Below are 21,861 nucleotides of genomic sequence, written 5' to 3'. Positions count from 1 at the left end.
TTAAAGGCGTGTATGCAACTTTAATCGTCTTTTCCAAATATTATAGATATTACGGCTGGTAGTTTAAAAGGCTTTCTGTTTTTCTCCTTCTCAGCCTTCCAGTCTCCTCTCTGACAGAGCTCTCCCCCTCGGCAAGAACAGAGACGCCTCTCCCCCTCCCTCTCCTCCCTGCCAGCGTGCCTCGCTGCAGCGCCAGGACTCTGGGCCTCGGGGCATCAAGGGAATCCTAAAGAAAAGCCGCTCCACCAGCGTGGAGTCGGACCAAAGCGAGGGCTCGACGCCGGACTGCACGCCAGCCCGACAAAGCAGTGTCACCCTCAGCCACCCTGAGAGTGAAGAGGAGATGGAGGAGGAGGAGATAGAAGAGGAGGAGGAGGAGGAGATAGAGGAAGAGGTCAGTGGGGAAAATGACAGAGAGGATGAGCCATTAACTGATGATATCACAGACGGAGGGAGCTTCAGCATGGACGGACAACAGAGGAGGGGAAGCAGCAGCAGCAGTAGTAGAACGAGCTTTGAGGAGAGGCGGAGTCCCTCGCCTGACGAGAGCCTGGAGAAGACGTCCACAGTGTCGGAGGATGTTGAGGAACTGGACAGCAGTTTGGATGGAAGCCAGGGCTCCTCACTCAAACAGAGGTCTTTGGATGTACACAAACAGCATGCATTATTATAAAGTATAAGGCCTGAATGTGCATAGTTTTGACTATGCAAAGAAAAGGGAATTATTAAAGAAATATTAAATGGACTTTGAATTAATTTGAGGAGTATAACTAAAGCATCCAAAAACAGTAATTTTGAAAATGTCACGAAACCTTAAATATACAGTAGTTGTGACATATATACTATAAACCTGGGACCAAGTAATTTGCAAGAAGAGAAGCTTTTCCATATCTTTAATACTCAAGTTAAGACTTTCCAAGATGCATAGCAAAGGTATGTTAGACAGTATATTGTCATGGGGAAAAAACTAATATAATATGTCTTCTTGCCTTTTTCAGACTGGCAGAGTTCACTAGTGAAGGTGATCAGAAGGATAGACTGAAGAAGCCCATACCATCCAGTCTGATCCAGACATCACTGGCGGATCGCTTCGGTCAGCTCCAAGATGCTGAAAATGCCTGGATGAAAAAGGTAGGTTCTTAAAAAACTCTTTCTTTGTGTTGTGGGGTTTAGTAGTCAGTTAGTGAGTTGGTTGGTTAGTATGAATAACAGGTTTAAGACTGGAGTTGGAGTGCAATAGTTTTTTGGGGTGGGAAAACAGGCAGCAACGAGCAAATGCTGCCACATGTTGAGGCTTCCCCTCAGCTTTGTGTGCAGGGAAAGAGGAGATTTGGCTGCGGACACATTTCTTCCTCTGCTGAATCAGGTTATTTCCCTGAGTTGCTGCCAAAAGGGTGTGAGGGGTTAGGAGGGCTTGGGGGTGCAGCAGATTTGGGAGTGATGATGCCAAAGCCCAGAGATCCAGGGCTTAGCTGGCCTCCCAAAAAGAAAGAAAAACACGCCCCTTCCCCTTGTAAAAATAAAAGCCTACACCATGACCAAACACCTGCAAGCTTTCCAAGCAAATACCTGCTTCCTTTTGTTTGTTTTTGCACTCTCCACTCTTCTCCTTGTCCTCAAAGTTGAAAAAGAATTCCATCCATAAGCAAGCTTTTGAGTTCTTTATAGACTTACGTGTCTTACAAAATATAAACATCCAGAGTAAACAGTTTTACACAGGTCAGCATAGAGGGTTTAATGTTTAACACATGTTAAGATAACTGACATATTTGGAAGTGGTGATAGAAGAGCATGCAGGTTTCTACATGCTGTTTTCCTACACAAACAAGACCACCCTTGCTGAGTTTTCAAGTGGGAAAACAACATTACACTCTATTATAACAATTCCATGGACAGTGCAAGTAATGAATTGTACTACAGCAGTGGAAAACCCATATGAGTGCCACATGGATATCCCCAAAAACAGAAGATTGGACACTAAGATTGAAGTGATGTCATGTTTATTTGAACAGGGCATTTCTTGGCTTGACGTCTGTCCAGATCAGTGATCCTCTTGGGGGATTTCTGGTTTTGGGCTCATCCAAGGATGAGCTAACCTTAGAATAAATCCACTCTTAGTCTGGAAAAAGCCACTTAATAAGTAAGTACAGGCAGCCAACAATTTGAACAAATCCCTACTCAATAAAATACTGAAAACTGATGTCATTTTATGTTTGTGTGGTCTGTCTTCATTATGATAAGTCAACGCAAAATCCATAACAATTAATGGCACACAAACTGCATCCTCAACACTCACACGAATGGAAGAGGGCCAAACTGGTGTCCAAAATTCCATCTGAAGTTTTTGCATGTGAATTGGTCTGAAACCTGCTGTGCTCTGTGGCTGCTACCATAGAGCTCTGGGAAACTAACTCACATCAGAGATGTAGATAATACATGGTTTAGCTAAATTAATGGCATTGATGCCATGTGGTCATTAGTTATGGGCCATTTCTTTGCATGTGTAATCTTGTTACTTTTCTCTGTGTCTCTCTTGTGGAAAGGCCGTTGGTTTTCATGTTTAGGCATGTCATTTTATCTCATACGCTGCCAATCCAGAGCAGATGTTGTTGCTCTTTGGTTGATATGTGGGAGACCAGGGACTGTAACATGCATGGTATACACCATGGTCATCTTCAACTAGCTCCAGATGTTTCCTGTTTAGCCTGCAAAGCTGTTTTTTTTTTTACACCACGGCTGTGTTGTAAAGTGAGGTCTTCTTGTAAATTAAATTTAAAGAGGGTCTGTGTTGTCTTGAATAATGGTTGTTAACCATAAGTTACATTGACTGCTTGCAGCATGTCATTAGTTAATGATAAATTGAACCAAAATAAAAAACCTACTGCTTTAAATTACAAATTATAAAGTGTACTGTTGACACAGACATTAAAAGAATGTTTTGGACTTTACATTTATATTCCAGTGATGACTCATTGAAGAACTCTGATGCAGTCCATTAAGACTAATGATTTGCTGGAAATATTGTCCCTGGTGTGTTGATTACCACTAAATATATACCACTATAATCCTCTAAAGATGAGTGGATTATTTCTAATACATCATGAGTGTGTTGAAAAAGGCTCTTTAAATAGGCAATTTAAAAACACAAATTATTACTTGAAAGGAATCAGATTTTTTGTGTTAAATCCACCAACAGGGTGAGACATTTTCACTTGATTATAACTAAACTGTGTGGCTAGTTTCATACTTTCGCTGCATTGCTAATAGTGTTTGCCCTCTCTGCTTGCACTGTTATAAATGGCCTACTTCCCTTTTCCTTGCTTTCCCATTCTCCCAATCTTTATGCCAGGCTTTAAATGACCCATGTCTCTTCTTTAGTCATACATGTTGCCCCGCTTTGCTCTTTCTCCTCCATACTCATCTCATCATTTCCCTTTCCTCTTCTCCTCTTGTACTATTCCTCCTTTAACCCTTCTTTCCAGTTTCCTCTGTCCTCACCTGCGGACTCTACCCCTTACTTTGACTTTGATACCTGCCGGTCAACCTTTCCCAGTCCCGTCAGGTGAGTGTGTGTACATACATACAGTATGTACTGTATGTGCCTCATTGCATGGACTTAATCCCGGACATTTTTTGGCCCTTATTTCTCTACCTGTGCTCTGGACAACTTCTCACACACTCTCTGAGGATTACCACTGAGAAATCAGAGCTGTCAACACACTTGCTGTTGGTACATGAATGTGGTTTGCTGGCCCTCAGCTGGTCCATATCTGTGTCAGTGGTTTGGCTGAGGTGTTGCCTGCCTGCACCGTACAGTAAGGCAGGACTGAGAAAAAATTGTTTCCTGTGGGGGTTTGAAGCCCAGGCCCTTTCCTCTCCTCTCCTCCCCTTCTCTCTGGGGTCCTGTCAGGCCAAGGTATTTCCCCTCTCTGATTGACTCCAGAGATGGGCTGCTAGCTGGAGGGGCTGTGTCAGTCTGTGAGTGTGTGAGTAGGCTTCAGGACTGTGTGAGATGACAGATATTGTAGTTTGCATGCATGGACAAGCATTATTCTAATAAGAGACAGTAATGTGATGTAGTGTCCAACAATTAGGAGTATTTAAAGTTTAAAGGTACAAGAAACAGGATTTACCCAGTTACCCTTTTTTCATGTATAGAATTTCTTTGAACTTTTGTCACATGTCAGGCTAATATTTGACCACTCCATGCCACATGTTTGACATTAAAGTACAAACAAACTGTGTGTGCAGTGAGTGAGTGAGTGAGAGACAGACAGAGAGAGGGTGTTTGAGTGGAAGATTGTTTGAGGGAAACTGGTGCTTTTTCATTTTGTTACTACATGGCTGTTTAGATATTGTAGCATATTCAGGACAAATATCACACCACAGCCTGTCACTCCTCAGGCTTGTTATTTAAATTTGACTAGATTTAAATTACATGGCACTGCAATTTCCAGCTCCTTCATTGCCATAGTATCAACCATGATTGGTTAAGCAGAGCTGGAGAGTTTTGCTCAGGGACGATATGTTGTTAGACACAAGGATTGTTGTGAGGATTAAACGTTTGACTTTACAGTCACAGAGTCTCTTTAGCCTGTTTAACTCAGATCTCAGTATTGTCCCAAACAGGCCTCTCTTGAGAATGAGACCCTGTGTCTCAATGAGATCACCTGTAACGTAACTTTTTGATATTAATGAACGTCCGTTACATTCAGGCCATTGCCAAATGAGTTGCTACAAACCTAATTAAGACTATCAGCTCCACACAACTCTGTCTGTATTTCTCAGTATCGCTATGTTCAGACTTTCAGGCGCAGAAACTCAAGTGAAGATAATTACCTCTTCTGAAGAGTCCATCATATTTGTTTTTTTTTGTTTTCTTTTTAAACATTATTTTTTTTGGGCATTTTAGGCCTTTATTTTATAGGACAGCTGAAGTCATGAAAGGGGAGATAGATGGGGAATGACATGCAGCAAAGGGCCACAGGTCGAACCTGCGTCCGCTGCGTCGAGGAGTAAACCTCTATATATGAGCTACCCAGGCGCCCCCATCATGGTTTTTTAATCCTCCGTGTCCTCCTCGGCTACTAGCAACTGCGTGGAGGAGGGGTGGGGGCGGTGCGCGATCACGGAAGGCTTGTATCATGTGGACGCGCTGACAGTTTTGTTGTCATTACTTTGAATTCCTCATGGGGGAGACAGAAACCACGCACTATAGTAATAATAATAGCTTTAAATAAATACAAACAAATACAAATCTGCATGATCACTTTGGAAATACTCTGAGATTTAGGTAATGCAGTAGTGTTGTTGTGTAAGTTGTTTGTTTTTTTGATTCACAAAATGAATAAATTATTTTTCTAATTTATCAATAGTTTAGTAGTAAAAGATATTGGATGGTAGCTGTAAGCATTACATCAGTCAGGTATCCAAATAACCTATTAGCCTATAGAATATATATAGCATATTTGTGGTTTGTGTAATGTGTTCAGAGTTTTTGTAATCAATAATAAGAGGACTCAAGTTAGCAATTTCATGAATAGAGCACTGTGACATACTGGCAACCTGTCCAGGGTGTAGGACAGGTTGCCAGTATGTCACAGTGCTCTATTCATAAAATTGCTAATTTGAGATTCAAATTTCAACAAGTATAGAACTGTCATGAGCTACTACCAGAAAGATATTGAAGTCTGCCATTGCATGCAGTATGAATTACATATTTTTGTGTATTTCCTGCTATTGTGGGGATACACAATTCATCTTGAAACTGCGATGCAAAAGCACAATTTAAACAAGCTGTGTCAGTGACATCCATTGACTTCTCTAGCTCTAAAGACAACTGAAGCCAAAAAAATGTGGTCAGCTGTAGCTAATTAATGCTAAAGTGTGAGTTGGCAAAACCACAAAGTGAAGATTCCTAGCTGTTGTCTGCATGCCAGTGTGTGTACTATTTACAATCAGTCAAAGATGGCTTACTCTCTTTTTTTCCTTTCATGCAGAAATACATTTGATTATGATTGGTACAAACTTATCGTGTTAAATGTCATGTAGACACCCAACACAGGCCTAAAGGTTCATTTATAAAAAATGAAGACAATAAATCACAATTAGACATTATTCTCATATCATTCAGCTTTTGCTATTATATTGACATTAGTTTAATGTCAAAAACTTTGAATACGGACTGCTGATTTTGCACTATATCCTCCTTCTAATACCACATTGACATCAGTGTGGCTGCCGTTCACCGCTATAACCAAACATCTTTTTCGCTTTATAGCTGCTGACATCTGTGAATGCTTAGTTGACTCTTCAGAGCTTACAGTACATATGGTGCTGTGAATCACAGTATGACAGGCAGCAGATCCCACAGATCATAGTTTATCCACAAAGAAAATTCCTCTGTGAATATGAAACCATACAAGCATAAGTACATCCAAGAATATACAGTATAAATACATGCGATCACCAACCAGGTAGAGTTTTGGATATCCTGTTTTCTTGTTTTATTTTTACAATAACTTTGCTTAATGCTGTTTATCTGCTTGGAACTTATTTCCTGCTTGTGTTTCTCCTGTGCAGTCATAGTGTGGAGATAGGTCTGCCTTTTGAGACTAAGCTGTGTGCAACTCACTGTAGAAGGAAGTCAACTCTTCTGGTACATTACACGCAGTGAATTGCTCATTATTAGCAAAGAAATAAGGGGTGGCAGCCAGTAAAAACCCAGGCAGGGCCATAAAACGCTTCACATATTGAGGAGTGGAATATCATTAATTACTTTAAAACAGCTCAGGGGTCCAGTGGGTCCAGTGGGGGCAGTAAACCTCTGCTAATTCATGTTTAATGGTGGAGTTCAGGTGCAAAAATGGCAGCAGGAGTAAATCATGAAATGAAAGCAGTAATGAATAGTGGGTGATGGATGGCCTCAGTCCAGTGTTGGTGTTTTATTGTCAGGATTCATTCTTCATGTTTTTTGGTTGTAAAAATGAAGTTTGAATAACACAGTAAAAACCCTTTGGAGGTAGTTGGGTTTTTTTTTGGGAGAAGCAAAGCTCCCCCAGAAATAATTGGAAAGTAGTGAGATCTGAATGTATTTCTGGTTGCCTTCACCATCACCAGTAGTCTCTCCTAACCTCATGCAACCTTTCTTGCTCACTCATGATTACGTAACTGTGTCCTCATAACTGTATGTTCCTCTTTTAAATAAATGGACAGTAGAGTGCATAACCTACATTCCTAAAAAAAAAAAAAAAAAAAAAAAGTCTAAAGTTGTATTTGAATAATTGTTCCAACAGAAATCCAATGTAGATTTGGGGCCCAAGATGTCGCTGGCAGACAGGATGAAGATCCTTAAAGACAAGGAGGAGCAGTGGAAGAACAAAGGCAAAGGAGCAGCCAACGACTCAGTCCAGTTCACTGTGGCTGGACGCATGGCCAAGAGAGGTGAAACTGCAGTGTGTTATTAACTCAGTGTGGCTTGACACGAGTTGAGCATGCTTATTGTTCTACTGCGAGAGGACAAGTCGGTCTTGAAAACTCTCTGTGCTGCTACATGACGTAGTGGCTTTCAGGTCGTAGACTTTGCTTTACACTGGTCTTTTTTATCTTAAGAAAATGCAAATGAAAAGTTGAAAGGTTTAAAAAAAGAAAAAGAAAAGGAAAACCAACAACTAACTAACCAATATGATTTTGTGAAAATGGACAAACAATAATTGCCACCTTTATAACAGTATATAACAATTTTGCTGAATCACATTTGATCCTCCATAAAGAGCTACATTAGATAGTGAGGGATATCTTCAGGGTTGTTGGGATATACAGTGGAACCCATGATAACAAACCTAAAAAGGATTCCCTTTAGAGCTGCAATGACCAGTCAATTAATCGATAAGGCGATTGACAGAAAATTAATCTGCACCAAATCTGATACTCAGTTTGAGACAGTTTCAGTCATTTCTTTCTGGCAACATTCCCTTTCTTTTAATTGATTTTTAGTTTCTCTAATGCAGAGATCTTCAACAGGGGGTCCGGGACCCCTAGGGGGTCCTCAGAGTCACTGCAGGGGGGCTTCTAAATTGTTGTTAATATTTGAAAGTTTAAAAAAAATTAAAATGTCTTAACGTGAATGCAACATATTATTAGCAAATATAAATCCCCATTGATAATAGGCTTTCTGGCCTATGGGTGAAGTAGTAACTAAGATAAGGATTCACTGTGCCACATGTATGTTTAACATTAAAAGATTATTTATAAAAAAGATGCTGACAATTATTATTTTAATAGCTTAGTATTCTATGCTCGATTGTGTTTTTTGCCCCCAACTGCTCCTTCCAGGCAGCGCTGCAAACGCTGCCTTCAAGGCACTTAACCCTAACCCTAACCTTAACCCTAACCCTAACCATAACCATAACCAGTGCCTAATCCTAGTGCCTTCCAGGCAGCACTGCCTGGAAGGAGCCGTTGGGGCCAAAAAACACAGATAAACGTATTCTATGCACTAAAAAGGTATGTATTAAGGCATTAGGCTGCCCTACACTTTATTGTAGACCCAGTTTAATATGCAACTTCATTTTTTACAATATTCAGTAGGGGTGTGCAAAAAAAATTTATTCACATTCGTATCGCGATTCAAGCTCTACCGATTCAAAATCAATTCATAGAATTCTAAAAATTGATTCATATTTTGTTGTATTTCATTTTTTTATTTATTTATTTTAAATTGTGTGTCTACTGCAATCACATGGGAAAAGTAACTACATTTACATACTGTGAATCGTTTTATTAATCGAGAATCATTTTTGAAATCGATCAAAAATCGATTTTGAATCGAATCTTGAGCCTAAAAATCGATATCGAATCGACTCATGACATTTTCTGAATCGTGCACCCCTAATATTCAGTGTTTCCTCTATGCTGACCCTGCAGTGACGGCCCGCCACGGCACCAGAAACAGAGCAGACGCACAACGCAGTCGCACCTGCGGTTGTAAGTGCACAGAAAGTTCAGTTTAGAAAGACAGCACCGCCCATGCACACAGGCAGGCACCACCCCGGGAAAACAGACACGACCAGCTGAACGACAAACGCTGCGCAACCAACAACCAGTAACATAGCTCAAGCACGGCGCTCGCCGCTCAACCTTCCCCCACTGCTAAAGAAAATCCTAAAGGAAACACTGATATTAGTAGTTGGGGTCCCTGCTCTGTCTCTCTTTCAGTTAAGGGGTCCTTGGTTTTAAAAACGTTGAAGAACCCTGCTCTAATTTAAGAATGTGCTGCTTGTCTTTCTCATACTTGAAAGTGAACTGAACTGTCTTTGCAGTTTTGACTGTTGGTCAGATAAAACAAGACATTTGAATATGCTTCTTTTTTTTAGACAAAACAATGAATCTAGAAAATAATTGACAGATTAACTGGTGATGAAATTGACTTGTAGTTGCATTTTCCCCCTGTTCTTCTTCCTCCAGGTCTTGTGACAGATACCGGAAAGGAAGAGTCACCCCTCAGTTCCCTCAAGAGATCCAATGCCACGCCTGTGAAGCCGCAACAAGGTAGTTAATCAATAAAGTGATGAACCCGTCAGTCTGTTAATACAGCAGATGTTGTGAATATTTAAATATTGATACTTGAACAGGACTCTTGTGTGTCACAAGGTGCTACTAAGTCCAGATAACACAGATTTATTTTAGTATTTTTTTGAATAGCATTTGATACCTTTTTAAAACAATATTAATGCCAATTTTTTTTGTGGGTACTAATCAGGCCTCTGTTTGTTTTTGCTGGACAGAAATCTCCAGTAGAACTGATGTCAAGGTGGAAGGAGATAAAAGGCTCGACAAGCTAGAGTCTTTCCTCGACAAGCTCCACAATAAAGGTACAATCCCCCTGTTTGTTGTTGTTTTCCACATGAGATGATATTTGAATACACATTGAGTTATAAAGGATCTATTGTACGTGTGTGTGTGTGTGTGTGTGTGTGTGTGTAAATGTGTTTTTCCAGATTTGTTTAATTTCAAACTTATTTACTGCCACATAGCTACAGTCTATATTGAACATTGCAGATAAGCATTTAATAGATGAATCTGCGCGCACACACACACACACACACACACACACACATATATGATGCTGCGAGCTCACAGGACAGGATATCCAACCCATTTTGAACATATCTGAATCACTTTACCATGACCCTGTCCTTGTCCTGTTTGCCAAATTCATAATTAGCGAGAGAAAAGTTCTGTGTAACACTTCCTGTTCCATTCTTCCTTTTTCCTGCCATGGTGCGTGGGTCAGGCGTGAGTAAAAGCAAGACATCCACCGTCGAGGTGACGGCAGAGACAGAGAAAGAAGTGATGACCCTGGATGATGACGAGACGTTCGGCAACTTCTACAAATCTGTCTCACCGTCCACACCCCTAGACTCCAGTGTGGTTATGACAGAGGAGGACCTCAGCCAGATCCAGGCCGATACACCAAAGTTAGTTGATAATAATAATCATAACAACAATGAATGACAATCAACCATTTTAACAACTTATGATTCCCTATTTCTCTCAAATGTCATTCTCAGGTCCTTGGTTGCTTGAGTTAAAAATGACCACTGTTTTGTGTATGCATGTATTCAGGCTCACCTCAGCCGTAGCAGAACACAAGCGAGCAGTACGACCAACGAGAAGGAACCAGGGCTCCAGGAACCCTCTGCGGGCTCTGGCTGCCCGCAACGACATCCGCCAGGTCTACACCGAGCAGAGGCTTAATGTAGCCTCACTGGAGACCAAGAGGATCCAAGTGGAGAGGAGTAAGACTGCACAAACTATTGCTATGCTATTATGGTTCTAACCCTAGCTAGGCTGTAGAGTCTGTGGTCCAACAGCTTCCAAACACCACCAAAAAAATTTTCCACAACCAAACTTTGCTGTGTAATGACTTTACCAAGTTATGTGTATGTCCTGATAAGCTTACACGGTTCCAGTGGCCTTTAGTGGTTTCTGAAGGCTGCAGTGTTCTCTAAAACTGTAACAATAACATAAAGGCAAAAACAATAGCAGAAGAATGAGATTACAATTTTGATACTTAAATGTACATAAGTTTGGGGTCACTTAGAAATTTCCATTCCACTCCATTACAGACAGAATACCAGCTGAGATCAGTTGCATTGTTTTTTTAATCAGGGCAGCAGTTTTCAGATTACATTATGTGCTTACATAATTGCAAAAGGGTTCTCTAATGTTTTCTCAGTTAGCCTTTGAAATGATATCAGATTAGTAAACAGAATGTGCCTTTGGAACATTGGATGAATGGTTGCTGATAATGGGCAATGTAGATATTGCATTAAAGATCAGCCACTTTTTTCTACAACAGTCGACAACCCTTTTGCAATTATGTAAGCACATAATGTAATCTGAAAACTGCTGCCCTGATTAAAAAAACAATGCAACTGATCTCAGCTGGTATTCTGTCTGTAATGGAGTGGAATGGAAATTTCTAAGTGACCCCAAACTTTTGACCGGTAGTGTATGTTATTTATTTATTGTGTCATGCACATACAAACGGCCACATGGAAACTTAAGACACCAAAATTGCAGTTGTAGTGGTGAAACACATTAACCTTTTTTTTTTTTAATGTCTGACAAATGTTTCACCACTACAACTGCAATTTTGGTGTCTTAAGTTTCCATGTGGCCGTTTGTATGTGCATGCAATAAATAAATAACATACATAACCATACATACTGTAGGTTACTAAAGAGTGTAACCTGACGGGAAATTAAAGTTCTTTTGTATTTTGGCCATTTGTATATGCAGTTCATTGCAAACAAGGTATTTTGTCTCCTGTCCCACACTCTACAAATAAAATCTGCCACAAAACAGGTTCTCTACCTAAAAACACAGCTCAGGTTGTTTGATTTTCAGTAAACACATTGCATCGAAGCTGGATTAGCTGTACTCAAGCTGTTCTGAAGGTACAAGCAGCTGTACCTGTCTGATATTCATATACTGTATTTTGTAAGTTTAGTCTGCTGCTTGTGTATTTTCTATATTCGGTTCCTCTTTATAGATTCTCTTCACTCGTCTGACCTCAGTGACCTTTTCACAGGTTAGACGGGAAATAAGAGGAAGTGAGCACCACAGCTATGTGTAGGCTGTCTAGTATAGCGCACATGAAAGAAGAAATAAATCCTGCTGTGGTCTTTGTTATAATTAGTGAGATGGCAGATTAGATCAAGGAATAGAAATGATCAGTGTGTCAGTTCAACTGTGTTTATTTCTAATGATCACTGGTCCTCTTCTTTTGTCTCCATCAAAGTGGCAAAACACTCCAAAACAAACCTGGCTGATGTGGCATTGGCGGGCCTCGCCAGCAAGGAAAACTTCCGCAAGATCAGCCTGCGGAGTGTGAAATCCACCGATGTTGTGACCAACAACAGTACGCTGCCTTTCAACAAGCTCATGCTCATCCGCGTCAAAGGTCAGAAATGCAGGCGAATGAACTGTATGTTTGTTTTCTATTAATGTTTGTTGAATGGAGGTGTGATGAGGCAGCACAGTGGCCCAATGGTTAGCACTGTGTCCTTGCAGCAATAAGGTACAGGGTTCGAACCCAGGTGGCCCCGGGCCTTTTGGTGTGACGTTTGCATGTTATCCCCGTGTCTGCATGTGGGTTTTCTCTAGGTGCTCTGGTTTCCCCAACCAATTGGAAGTCACTATGGATAAAAGCATCAACTAAATGACATGTAATGTAATGATGGATGGTGATCTATCACCCATCCCTTTTTATAATGAAGAGCAAAAAACACATCACTTAGAAGGGAAATTCCCATGTGTGTTTCTTGTGTTTAAAGAAAGTTAAGTTAATAAACCACAAACCAGTTATATTTGTTACAGATCTATACCAGTGATTTATGTTTCAGATTAAGCCTTCTGAAGTATAAACTGCTTTGTCATTGTCTGTAGGTCGGAGGCACATCCAGGTGCGTCTGGTGGAGCCCACAGCGCACTCTCTAAACAGTGGCGACTGCTTCCTTCTCATAACGCCAAAGCACTGCTATATGTGGAGCGGAGAGTTTGCCAATGTCATTGAGAAAGCTAAGGTAGTGAACCTTAATGGAGAACCAGTTTTTTGATTTGAGTGTTTAGACAGGCGTTGACACAGCATGATAAAAACTCTCCACTTGAATACAGACGTGACATGTGCAATATGCTTTCTGTGACCAGGCGTCGGAGATGGCAGCGTTTGTTCAGGCCAAGAGGGACCTCGGGTGTAAGGCCTCCCAGGTGACAGTGTTGGAGGAGGGCATCAACACTGACAGCAGATGGGCCAAAGAGTTCTGGAGCCTGCTGGGAGGACAAACCCAATACAGAGGTTCATACTCACACAGAGACACTGTCTCTCTTTAACATCATTAGCTCAAACACAGACAGAGTTTAATACAGTACATACAAAGTGTTAGTGTTAGTGACAATTGCAGCCTCTGTTTCATAACACATTTTTATAATATAATGCTTTTTAGATTTGTTCTTTTCCTTAAGAACACCTCATTTAAAGGATTTTATGTTTAAGCACTGGGGCCCCTGGCGACTTACACATATGCTTACTCTGCTCTTTGTGCTGTGTGTGTGTTGTAGGGGCAGGGGAGCCAGAGGAGGATGAGCTGTATGAGAGTGGGGTGGTAGACTCTAATGGAGTGTACAGACTCCAGGGAGACAAACTGGTGCCTCATGAAGATGCCTGGGCCTCCATCCCAAGTGTCTCCTTGCTCGACTCTAAAGAGGTAACACCACTACTCGAGTACTGACCTCATATGTCTGGGAAGTTCTGACAAGTGTGGAAAAATATTTTGATTCATTTTGCCGCTGGAAAAGTCTGGGACCTACATAGAAAGTGTGAAAAGGCATGGTATAAAATGTCCATAAAGCACCCATAATAGTCCAGACAGACATTTGAATACACATGGTTTCTCTTGTTTTGCATGTTGTAAAAACCACAATCCATCTTCTCTCCCCCTTCCCTCTGCTGCCAACAACCCACACCAGGTCTTAGTGTTTGATTTTGGCGCCGAAGTGTACGTATGGCACGGGAAAGATGTGCCCTTGGGTGACAGAAAAGTTGCAGTGAAACTGGGCAAACAGCTTTACAGCGGCAGCTATGACTACAGCAACTGCAGAGTCAACCCTTTAGATGCCTCCTGCTTGAATACGGATGTGCCTATGTGAGTATCACATGTTAATCCTACCACCTTTTGTAGCAGTTAACACAATTTTACACCGTGGTTCACTTTTTAGTATTTATCTTAGGGCGTTTTCACACATACCTCATTTGGTCCGGACTTTCGGACTTTTCAGTTTGATCCAAACCAAAATTAGAGGTGTGAAACCTCCCCCGGACCACGGTCCGGATCAAAAGACCAAATTTTGGTCCGACCAAAAGAGGTGGTCTCGGTCCGGACCAAACTGAACCATGGTCCGGTTCGTTTACAGTGTGAAAGCATTTTTTGGATGGTTCGGACTTTCGGACCAAATAGAAGAAGCTCTGGCAGGCTCTCCTTGTGTTACAAGACCGGGGAAGCTCCTTTAAGGAATAGCTCGGTGCTTAGTGTGTAGGTTACATGAGAGAGTGTGTGCTGGTGAATGCGCTCAGAGCAGACAGCTGTCGGCTATCAGAGCAGAGAATACATCAGCAGTTTATTTGTTAAGTGGTAGTAAATGTACAGTGTAGGTTTCCGTTTGTCTCTGAATAAATTCTCCAGAAAGTTCCAGTGTCTTGCTTCTCAACATCACAACAAAACAAAAATAGCCGCGGCAGTAGAGGAGAGCAGCAGTCAGCTGAAAAAACTCTGACACAGAGAGAGGAGACGAGAGGACGGGGAAGCCCGTCTACAAACCAATCAATTATAAGTATCTGGAGACGCAGCTCACGTATGTGATGACGGCAGGACGTAGTTTTGTCACGTATAGATCTTTAGTGCGCTTGCATAACTGCAGTGTGAAACCAAAACTTACTGGATCAAATGTATACAATGTAACAAAAACATGAACCTTGGTCCGGACCTTGGTTCGGACTTTCATGTGTGAAAACACCCTTAGACATTTTGGACTTAATAAATGCAGTTTTACGTGATATAAGTGGGCATGAATGGAGAGCAAAGATGGGTTAAGGGTTAGATTATTGGTTGTGTTATTGTAACCCCTAGTGGTTTCATCTGGCCAGTACAGCTGCACAGAGGAGACGTTTTATTAAATGACTTCCTCGTGTGATTGTGTGTGTGATTTCCAGGCAGGGGGAAGGTCGTCCTAGCTGGACTCTGTTTGGCCGGTTGTCAGAGCACAATGAGACGTCCCTGTTCAGAGAGAAGTTCCTGGACTGGGCAGAGAGGAAGAAGGAGGAAGCTGCTCAAGCTGAGGAAATCAAGGTAGATGAGATTCGACTATATGTGCATTTTGATTTGTTGGGTACTTTTGTGGAATAGTCTGAACGAATTGATCAATCAACGTGTTAATATGTTGCAATTTAAAAAAAGGTACAAAAGATTTATTTTTCAAAGGTACAGAGGTGAGGAAGGAGAGTGAAAATCACTTGCTGATGTCAATGCTGCTTGATTTTTGTTTTTGTTTGGTCCTCCTTATCTCAATAGCTAGATAACGTAGGAGGAGTAAATTGGAGTGGTATTTTTGTATTGTTTAAAATAGTTTATCTTGTTTGACTGTGATATAATTTAAATGTGGTAAAGACCGGGGGGTAGCCTAGGGCTTCTACCTATCCCTTTTTGAACGGTTCGAGCGTTATGTTGAAATTATTATAACATTTTTTTGTAATACATTTTCTTTTTGTTGTTTGTTCGTTTAAACATTTTATATATATATATATATATATTTCTTCTATTAAATGATCAAAATAAAGATTTCATTTATTTACTGTATTTACTAAGGGTGTTTGCATTTGATTTAGCAGTGACTCTGTGTTAGTGTAAATCATTGACAGCTTTCATGAATCTGATTTGCTTGTTTCTTTTATTTTCTTGTTGCCTGTTGATCTGTAGGTATCTGACAATCTGTTTTTAAAGGAATTAAAAAGAAACACTGCTTTTGTAGCCGCTTAATTCATGAATATATCCTGACTAAAGTAACAAATTTGAAACTGACCAAAAACATTCTTTTTCTGCTCAGAGCCCAGTCCACGCTATTGAACGCCCCCCACTGGACACGGAACTGCAGCCATGCGACGCCAAGGCCCTGCTGGACAACGAGCCAGAGCCGGTGAAGACCGTTCTGGAGGGGGTGAACGTCCAGCGGGGCCATGGCCTGGTGAGGGCAGATGATGGCAGACAGGCGGAGTTGGCTACAATAGCTGTAGACGCCTGGCACATCAAAGAGCACGGTGAGGAGGAACTGCCCAAAGAGAGCCTGGGTCAACTGCACGAGGGCGACGCCTACATCATTCGTTGGAAGTACTCTATCACCACACTTGGTGAGTCATGCATTTGGCACAGAGGTAATGCCTGAAATACAGTGGATGTGTGAGTTGGAAGGTTTGAATATGATGACAAAGTAGTAAGACCTGGGAGAAGATTAATGGCACTGACTTCAATTATTAGTCGTGATGAAGTGCAACTGAAAAACAGCAGCTTTGCTTAGAGCAAAGAGGCAAATTTAAGTGTAGTTAACAAGGTTTGAAAGAAGACTTACATTTTAGCAGAAGTCCACCAGGTTTACTCTGGTTCTGTTCTGTCCTGTTTTGTCAGTCGGTAAGCGACAGAAACCCGGGGAGCTGAGCGCCGGTGCTCCTGGAAGAGAGAGGACTGCTTGTTTTTTCTGGCAAGGCAGTCACTCCAGCATCAGCGAGAAAGGAACCTCGGCTCTAATGACAGTGGAGCTGGGCAGCCACAGGGGGTCACAAGTGGGTATCAGTTCATCACAGCCACACGCAATCAATAAAATGTCATGTTTCAATGGTAAAGTTCCCGATTAGAACTCATAATTCAAGTAGGATTTAATCAAAGTGTGTCTTTCTATATATGTTTGTATGTGATTGGCTGTCCAGGTGTTGGTGAGTGAGGGAAAAGAGCCGCCGTGCTTCCTCCAGCTCTTCCAGGGAGGTTTGATCATCCACAAGGGCAGCAGAGAAGACAGTGCCAACAACACAGGTAAAAACAAAACATAGTTTTTTTTTTTTCAGTGATGCAGTGTAATACCAAATGGAGAGTAGGGACTTGTTGAACACTTTTTAATTTTCAATGTCAAATAAACACGCTGAATTATTGGGGCATTAACGCTTCTCACCATGTCTGGGTCACCTCTCCAGATGGCTGGAGGTTGTTCTGTGTTCGTGGTGAGGCAGAGGTGGAGGCCTCACTGGTGGAGGTAGATTGCCAGCGTGCCAGTCTGCGCTCCCGTGCTAGCCTGGTGCTTCTTAGCGCTCAGAAAGGCATTCTCTACTTGTGGCACGGCTGTAAAGCACATGCCGGTGCCAGGCAGGTGGCCAAAAGAGCTGTGGACAAACTAACCCAGAGGTAAGGAATATAGGTATATAGAGGTATAGGAATATAGGTATATATAGATGATGTGTAGTGGAAGGACATATGTGAACCAACAGTTTATCTGTGTTTGTGTCGTCAAGGTGTCCCTCAGAGTTAGGTCTGAGCAGCACCAGCAGCGTGACAGTTGAGGAGGTGGAGGAAGGATCTGAACCTGCAGAGTTCATTAAGGCTCTGGGCCCGCAGGACAAGAAGGCCTACGACTGTATGCTGCAAGGTGCGTCCTCACATTCACAATCCTCAAAACCACTTCCCAAATTTTCAGCAAAAAATGGAGAGAAAGTTCTTTTGTTCTTTGACTGCTTGTATTCAGTGTGTGAGCAGATACGTAAAGAGATGTGTGTGTGTGTTGTCTCCAGATCCAGGGAAGTACAACTACACACCCCGGCTGTTCTGGCTGAGCGCCAGCTCCGGGATGTTCGAAGGGGAGGAGCAGCTGTGTCCAGCCAGGGTGATGGAGGGAGTCATGGCGATGCCCTTCCTGCAGGAGAACCTCTACTCCGCACAACAGCCAGGTACCACACACAACTGTAGCAATGTTCTGATGCTTTCTATAAAACTAAACTGGAGTATAGATCAATGTAAAACTATTTCTGATATGTTATCCTAGAATACGGTTACATTGCCAGTTGGATCAATACTCAAATAGAAAAGTATCTGTATCTCCTATTTACCTATTTATTGATTTAATAAAAAAATACTTCTCTTTGTTTGGCTAGTTGTCAGTGACTGCAGTGTAAAATCCCATAGTTTGACGCTTTGCACCCTTGTGAGTCATTCATCTAAAGAATTTGCACATTTTAGAGATACATCATGAAAAATACAGTGTCTGTGCTGAGTTACCCTTATACTAAATCAGAGATATTTTGTAAAAAGAGAGTCTTGGCAGGTTTCTCAACTTGCGTGCACACAAAGAAACACGACACAAGGGCGCCTGGGTAGCTCAGCTGGTAGAGTGGGCGCCCATATATAGAGGTTTACTCCTCGACGCAGCGGCCACGGGTTCGACTCCGACCTGCGGCCCTCTGCTGCATGTCGTTCCCCCTTTCTCTCCCCTTTCAAGTATAAGCTGTCCTATAGAAATAAATGCCTAAAATGCCACAAAAAAAAGAAACACGACACAAAAACATTAAGTTACACATTGTTCCCTGTTTGGACCTCGTACTGATGAGAACTAAACAATAAGGTGCTGGTATTTGAAATGCTTTTACACAGGCTTCTCTGTTAAATATGTAAGTGCTCTGCTGTCTTACTTCTCCAGCCCTGTTCCTGCTGGATAACCGTATGGAGGTGTACCTGTGGCAGGGCTGGCAGCCAGAAGACACACAGTGTACTGGCTCTGCAAAGATGCGCTGGAACAACGAGAGGAAGTGTGCCATGGAGACCGTACTGCAGTACTGCAAAGGTCAGTCTGTCTACAGTTATTGATTAGGACATTTTTAGCAGCCAAACACTCACCTAAGTAGTCTTAAAAAAACAGTGCTATTTCTTTTCTTTTTTATGCCATCAGTATTTTGAGAACACATTACTTACCCCCTATACAGTAGATATCTGAATCTGAATACATCTTCTACACTGTGGTTTGATTTACAGAGAAGAACCCTCGGCGCCCCCCTCTGGCATATCTGGTCCTGGCAGGCTGTGAACCTCTCACTTTCACCAACATCTTCCCATACTGGGAGAACGACACCAGTATCGCTTCAAAGGTGCTGAAATACTGAATTTTTTTCTCATTGTGATGTCTCAGTTTTTACTACTCGGTGTTGGGGTTAGTAGTGTTGTCCCAGTATCACAGCTTAAGACAGGAGATTGCTGAGCTCCATGAAAGAATCCAAATGATCTCACTTAACCAGATCTGTTCAGATAAAGTGTCATCCCCCAGGTATGTCTGTTTAAAGCTGGCATGCAGAATCATGTGTAGGGTAAAGCCAGTGAAGACAAAGAAAAGTGGAGAGTAGAACTTCTACAGAGAAACACAGCAAAACTGAGTTTTTTAATGAAAAGTAAAAGTAAGTAAAGTTGAAATCAGTCTGTGGTTGAAATGCCTAATTTATTGTCTCTGTTAAAGTCACCGTTTTGGATTGAAACCACTGTCATATCAGCCACAGTTAACTCCAAAGCGCTGTATTCTTACCTGCTGGAATTATCCATTTGCACATATTTTGATATTATTTAAATCTGTTATGTAAGATGCTTAAAAAAATAGAGGAATGGAAACTAGAATAGTTCTGTTGCATTTGTTTACCTACTGTAAATTATATGTGTACACAGACCGAGAGCTCCAAGAACAAGGTGATGTTAGTAAAGGAGGCGCTGTCTCAGCTCAGTAAGCAGCAGTACTCCATCGAGGAGCTGACCAGCAAACCACTACCAGAGGGAGTGGACCCTCTACGCCTGGAGGATTACCTGTCTGACCAGGACTTCAAGGTAGGGCTCTCGGCTGCTCTCAAATAGGATCGTAAGGCTCAAAGTTAATGTATTGTTAGATCAAATTATTTCCTTGCAGTTCATTATTTCCAGTGTGTGAGAGTTTTGTTGAGTATAAGCCAAATGACAGAAGACAAAAAGACATTTTCAAAATGATATTCAAACCAAACGCGTCATTAAAAAAACAAATGAAGCAAACTAAAAAAAAAAAGCTAAAATGTTGAAAATAATGAAAATAGTTTGACCAGACGGTCATGTTTGTATTGACCATATGCATGTTACAGCAAGTATACATGTACCCCGATTTCATAGCACTTGGCCCACCTGGACCACACGTTTTTCACCTATTTGTTATTGTATTAGGCATCATGTAATATTTGTTTTCCTCTTACATTGATGTTTTGCAGACACTTCTTGAGATGAGCCGAGTTGAGTTCAACGCTCTGCCAAACTGGAAGCAAAAGAATCTGAAGAAAAGCAAAGGCCTGTTTTAAAACATATCTTTTTGTACACAAATCTGCCCCTTCTTTTATATTCTCAGCAGCTTTTCGTACATTTTTTGATTCCAAGAAGAAAATGATATCCTCATTTTGTAAGGATAAAGAAAACCATATGTACAATTTTGTTTAAATGTTGATCTATTTTTTAATAACAATGCCATTTTTAACGTTTTCCTGTGTCACTGAAATATTTTAGCCAATCATTATGTGCAATTGTTAATCTTTTTTTGATGGCAAGATGTTTTCCTTGTATGGTAAAGATAGTTACCCTCACATTATAAATATGTAATATACCATAAATGAATGTGTTTTTGTCTGACACCAGATGGTGTGAGAATGTGTTTGTATGAAAATTGCCTGTGGTTTCAAAAGTAAGGGGAGTTAATTATTGATTTTTATATTTGACGGAAAAAGCCAGCTCTGTGTAATGGGATTAAATTGTTCAGAAAAAATGTCTCCACTTAGAGGTTGACAAAGAACAGAAGCAAAACAATTCAAAGTTCAGAGAACAATCCCTATAATTTGTTTGTTGTGCGTTAAAAAGAAACGTGGTGAATTGTATTTTAGACGTGTGACTCGTACAGTTGTAACAGCAATTCCGTTTTTATTCTTTTTTTGTAGATATGTGTGTGGTTGTGGGTGTGACAAAGTGAACTCCAAAATCCCAAAAGAAACTGAAACATGAAAAATGATTTCTGACTTTGCATCCATCACATTGATGCGACTGACTGCTCAGCATCACTGAAACTGATCCATAACATTTTTTTTTAAAGTTTGGTACTGAATACATCCTGGTTCTCATGAATAACTGCCTGTGTGACAGTGATGTCAGCCCTCTGATCAAGTGGTTGCTAGGGACCAAATCTAATCTTTTTGTCTTGTTATACATGTTTTTGTGTATGTGTGTGTGTAAATGTGCAACTTTAAAAGTATTAAGTATGTGGGTATGTATGAGAAAGTAGTATAAACTGCCTTTATAACTGTAGCTGACACCACAAATGTATACTGCCACTGTGATGTAATGGTATGTAAACCATATCGTTAACATGACTGCCTGTGATGTCTGAAGTAGGAAATTCTCTGCATGATGTAAACTAAAATATTTTGCATTTTTTTGTGATACATAAGATCAGCATTATATGTGGAGACAGCTTCCAGGCCAGCTTTTATTTCATGGCACATAACAATAAACATTGGTGTTAGGGAAATTAGATATTAATGCTCAAGATTCCCTTTTAAATAAAGTATTTTTAAAAATGTTTGGTTCTGATCGTCTTTGAAACAGCAGAAGCATGTGCTAGCTCTTAAAACGATCTATAGGTCTTTCCACTGAAGGCATGTCACAGTAGACGACGCACAGGTGCAAATAATTAAATTAACAATGGCTAACTACAAGCGGAGCC

At 41.1% G+C, this 21,861-nt stretch overlaps 1 protein-coding gene across 3 annotated transcripts in view; it reads left to right on the top strand.

The window, feature by feature from the left end:
- svild (supervillin d) overlaps positions 1–21,708 on the top strand; it is a 51,828-nt gene extending 30,120 nt beyond the window's left edge. For 2 of the 3 annotated variants that reach the window (XM_031315003.2, XM_031315002.2), the window contains 23 exons: positions 95–636; positions 999–1,131; positions 7,296–7,443; positions 9,466–9,549; positions 9,786–9,872; positions 10,295–10,478; positions 10,627–10,799; positions 12,308–12,469; positions 12,955–13,091; positions 13,216–13,363; positions 13,627–13,772; positions 14,035–14,210; positions 15,275–15,410; positions 16,165–16,465; positions 16,740–16,894; positions 17,039–17,141; positions 17,300–17,507; positions 17,615–17,748; positions 17,891–18,046; positions 18,793–18,936; positions 19,125–19,237; positions 19,803–19,958; positions 20,366–21,708. In XM_031315003.2, the coding sequence (XP_031170863.1) occupies positions 95–636; positions 999–1,131; positions 7,296–7,443; positions 9,466–9,549; positions 9,786–9,872; positions 10,295–10,478; positions 10,627–10,799; positions 12,308–12,469; positions 12,955–13,091; positions 13,216–13,363; positions 13,627–13,772; positions 14,035–14,210; positions 15,275–15,410; positions 16,165–16,465; positions 16,740–16,894; positions 17,039–17,141; positions 17,300–17,507; positions 17,615–17,748; positions 17,891–18,046; positions 18,793–18,936; positions 19,125–19,237; positions 19,803–19,958; positions 20,366–20,452 (3,813 nt within the window). In that variant the 3' untranslated portion in view covers positions 20,453–21,708. The remainder of the gene's footprint in view (positions 1–94; positions 637–998; positions 1,132–7,295; positions 7,444–9,465; positions 9,550–9,785; positions 9,873–10,294; positions 10,479–10,626; positions 10,800–12,307; positions 12,470–12,954; positions 13,092–13,215; positions 13,364–13,626; positions 13,773–14,034; positions 14,211–15,274; positions 15,411–16,164; positions 16,466–16,739; positions 16,895–17,038; positions 17,142–17,299; positions 17,508–17,614; positions 17,749–17,890; positions 18,047–18,792; positions 18,937–19,124; positions 19,238–19,802; positions 19,959–20,365) is intronic. The other variant, XM_031315004.2, reaches the window with a different exon arrangement.
- The last annotated feature ends 153 nt before the right edge of the window (positions 21,709–21,861 follow it).

The sequence above is a fragment of the Sander lucioperca genome, chromosome 22, assembly GCF_008315115.2.
Source record: "Sander lucioperca isolate FBNREF2018 chromosome 22, SLUC_FBN_1.2, whole genome shotgun sequence".
In the NCBI taxonomy this organism is placed as follows: Eukaryota; Metazoa; Chordata; class Actinopteri; order Perciformes; family Percidae; genus Sander; species Sander lucioperca.
Note: the sequence above shows the minus strand (reverse complement) of the source record. Positions and strands in the feature narration are given on the sequence as shown.